The 2419-nt window shown below is 64.6% G+C and overlaps 1 protein-coding gene across 1 annotated transcript in view; it reads right to left on the bottom strand.

Moving 5' to 3' along the window:
• LOC104135333 (protein unc-13 homolog A) overlaps positions 1-2419 on the bottom strand; it is a 36374-nt gene that overhangs the window by 25708 nt on the left and 8247 nt on the right. Inside the window, exons 12-14 of the mRNA XM_035888701.1 lie at positions 1949-2018; positions 1702-1879; positions 762-840 (exon numbers count right to left, since the gene is read on the bottom strand). Coding sequence (XP_035744594.1) covers positions 762-840; positions 1702-1879; positions 1949-2018 — 327 coding nt within the window. The remainder of the gene's footprint in view (positions 1-761; positions 841-1701; positions 1880-1948; positions 2019-2419) is intronic.

The raw sequence follows: 2419 nt of genomic DNA, 5'->3' as shown, positions 1-2419 counted from the left end.
GAGGGGGCAGGTGGGTTGGGGATGGGACGGAGGCACCCTGGGCAGGGCACAAAGTGGAGGCAGCGAGGTGTGAAGAGAGGGGGAAGGAGGCGAAGGGCACCTAATTCTGGGTGCAGGGGGTGTCTGGTTTCCAAAATCGCCGTCTCTTGTCACTAGGAGGGTGACAGCAGAGTGAGCCCGTGTGTTACAGCCCAGGGGCTGGATGGGACCCCGGCACAGGGACTGGGCTGTAGCGGTGCAGTGTGACAACGGTGGGGACAGGAGCACGAGTCTGTGCAGCTCCAAAAAGCAAGCGCTACCCCTCCTCCGGCGCACGGGCCCAGCACCAGCGCGGTCCGAGCTGTGGGGAGCCTATGGCGGGTGGGATGGGAAGGGACCAGGGGTGCAGCACCAGTAAGAAAATGGGAAACCAGACACAGCCCTGGGAAGCCTTGGGCTGATGCTTGGTGTCGGGACATGGCCCTGGAGCTCCGTTAAAGAGAAGCACCCTCGGGTGGGCAGCGCCCAGCTGTGCCATCCTCACAGCTCCTCACTGCAAGGGCCAGGAGGCCCCCAAAACAGCCTGGACACCCCCCTCCCCCCTGCCAGCAGGGCTGGAAGAGGCTGGGCAGGGCTGCCCAGCAGCACCCAAGGGTGCTCTCTCTTTAACCCCTCAGACCGCGCTCACCAGATCGCTGACTAGAGGGAGAGATTTGCGTCCAGGCTTAATGTCGGGCATGCTCCGGCAGCTGTGTGGCACAAGGCGTTAGGAGGAACCTCACCAAATCACTAACTAGGGGGATGGGCTTTCGCTTGCGTATGTCCGGCATGCTGTCTATAATGATCAGCCCGCCACCAGGCCTGCAAGAGAGATGAGAGTCAGCAGGGAGGGGGAAACTGAGGCAGGAAGGGGCCCCCGGGCTGTTGCCCCATGTTCACTCTGGACTCGGCTGACGGGACTGCACAGCAACCCCCGGGTAGCCCAGGACCCACCCGCAGGGCCCCCGTTCCCACCACCGCCCTGGCTGGGGCAGGGATCACCGGACTAAAACCTGGGAGGGGAACGGGGTTCTGGCAGAAAACTGTGATTTTCCCCACGTGAAGATGTTACGCGTGAGTGGCGTGACAGTGAAACGCAGGCCAGAACCTGCCCTTTTGGCTCAGTCAGCTTTGGCTTTGCGGCGCGGAGCGGGAGAGCTGGGGCTCCCCTCGGGGACAGGGATGGTGAGCACCGACCCGTGCTGCTGCGAGAGAAACCGAGGCAGCGCGGCCGGGGTGGAATTGCCGCTTTGCAGCCTCCAGCCCCGTCCACGAGAAAACCCCAGCGCGATCCGATCCCAGGGAAAGCTGCTGGGGTCAGCGTCAGGGCTGCCCATGAGGGCGAGATGAGGGCGGGAGCCACAGCCCGTTTGGGTGAGAGGCTCCGGGCTCCCCATGGCACCGCCTGAGCCCCCCCAGGCAGCAGCGAAGCGGGATCTGCCCCCCCAGCTGGGTCCCATCCTAGCCCGCTCCCAGGGACGGGGCGCGCTGGCGTCTCTGCTGGCTCCTCCAAAAGCATCGAGCACCCAGTGTTCCTCTGGTCGCCCGCATGCCCACAGCTCCACAACACTTCCCCACACCATCACCCCCCGCCAAGCTCATTAATTACATCCTAACGAGGAGGGGAGAGCAGCCCGCGAGACCCCAGTGGGGCAGAAAGCACCAGCTTCCCTGCGTACTCACCCGCCTTTGAACCACAGGGATTTAGCTTCTATCGCCTTCCGAGCCAGCGTGAGGCAAAGGCAGAGCACAGCAGGGATGGGGTGTGTGCAGGGACCGCCCGCGGTGCCACCTCCCTCGCAGGGAGGGGAGTATTTTGGGGGGGGAAGAGGGGAAAGAAACCTCCCTGGCGGGGCAATCCCTGCACACAGGCACACGGACGGAGGGGAGGCACACGGGTGGCTGGGTCGTTCCCGCTGGACATGCTTACCTGCAGGCAGGCTACACCCCTTCCCTGCAGGAAGGGGAGACGCAGGCGCAAGGGCCATGGTGGTGGACAACTGAAAAGAGAAGCGGTGGGGAGGGGGATCGAAGCCCCAGGGGGTGAATCCAGAGCCAAAACAAAAAGAAAAGATGGAGGATGGAGTCTAAAAACAGAACAAAAAATTGTCAACTCAATAGAGGGGAGGGGGGTGGAGGGGCTCGCACCAGCACACCACATGCAGCACACACGGGGGGAAGGTCCTCGGCACTTGGGTCCCCCCCGCAGGGGTCCCTCGTGGCATCAACAGGGCTTTGGGGCCACCACTGTCGGGGCCCCCCGGGTCCCCACTGCCCTCAGGGTGTGGGACGGCCATGGGGTCAGGGAGCAGACACGCCTGGAAGATGCCCAGGCGCGGAAAGGGGCCGTGCCCCCAGCCCAGCACGGGGCCGGGGCCGGGAGGCGGCGGCGAGTGGCCCC

Source organism: Egretta garzetta, unplaced genomic scaffold, assembly GCF_000687185.1.
Source record: "Egretta garzetta isolate BGI_Z169 unplaced genomic scaffold, ASM68718v1 scaffold621, whole genome shotgun sequence".
NCBI classification, from domain to species: Eukaryota; Metazoa; Chordata; class Aves; order Pelecaniformes; family Ardeidae; genus Egretta; species Egretta garzetta.
This window is presented reverse-complemented; position numbering and strand designations above follow the sequence as displayed.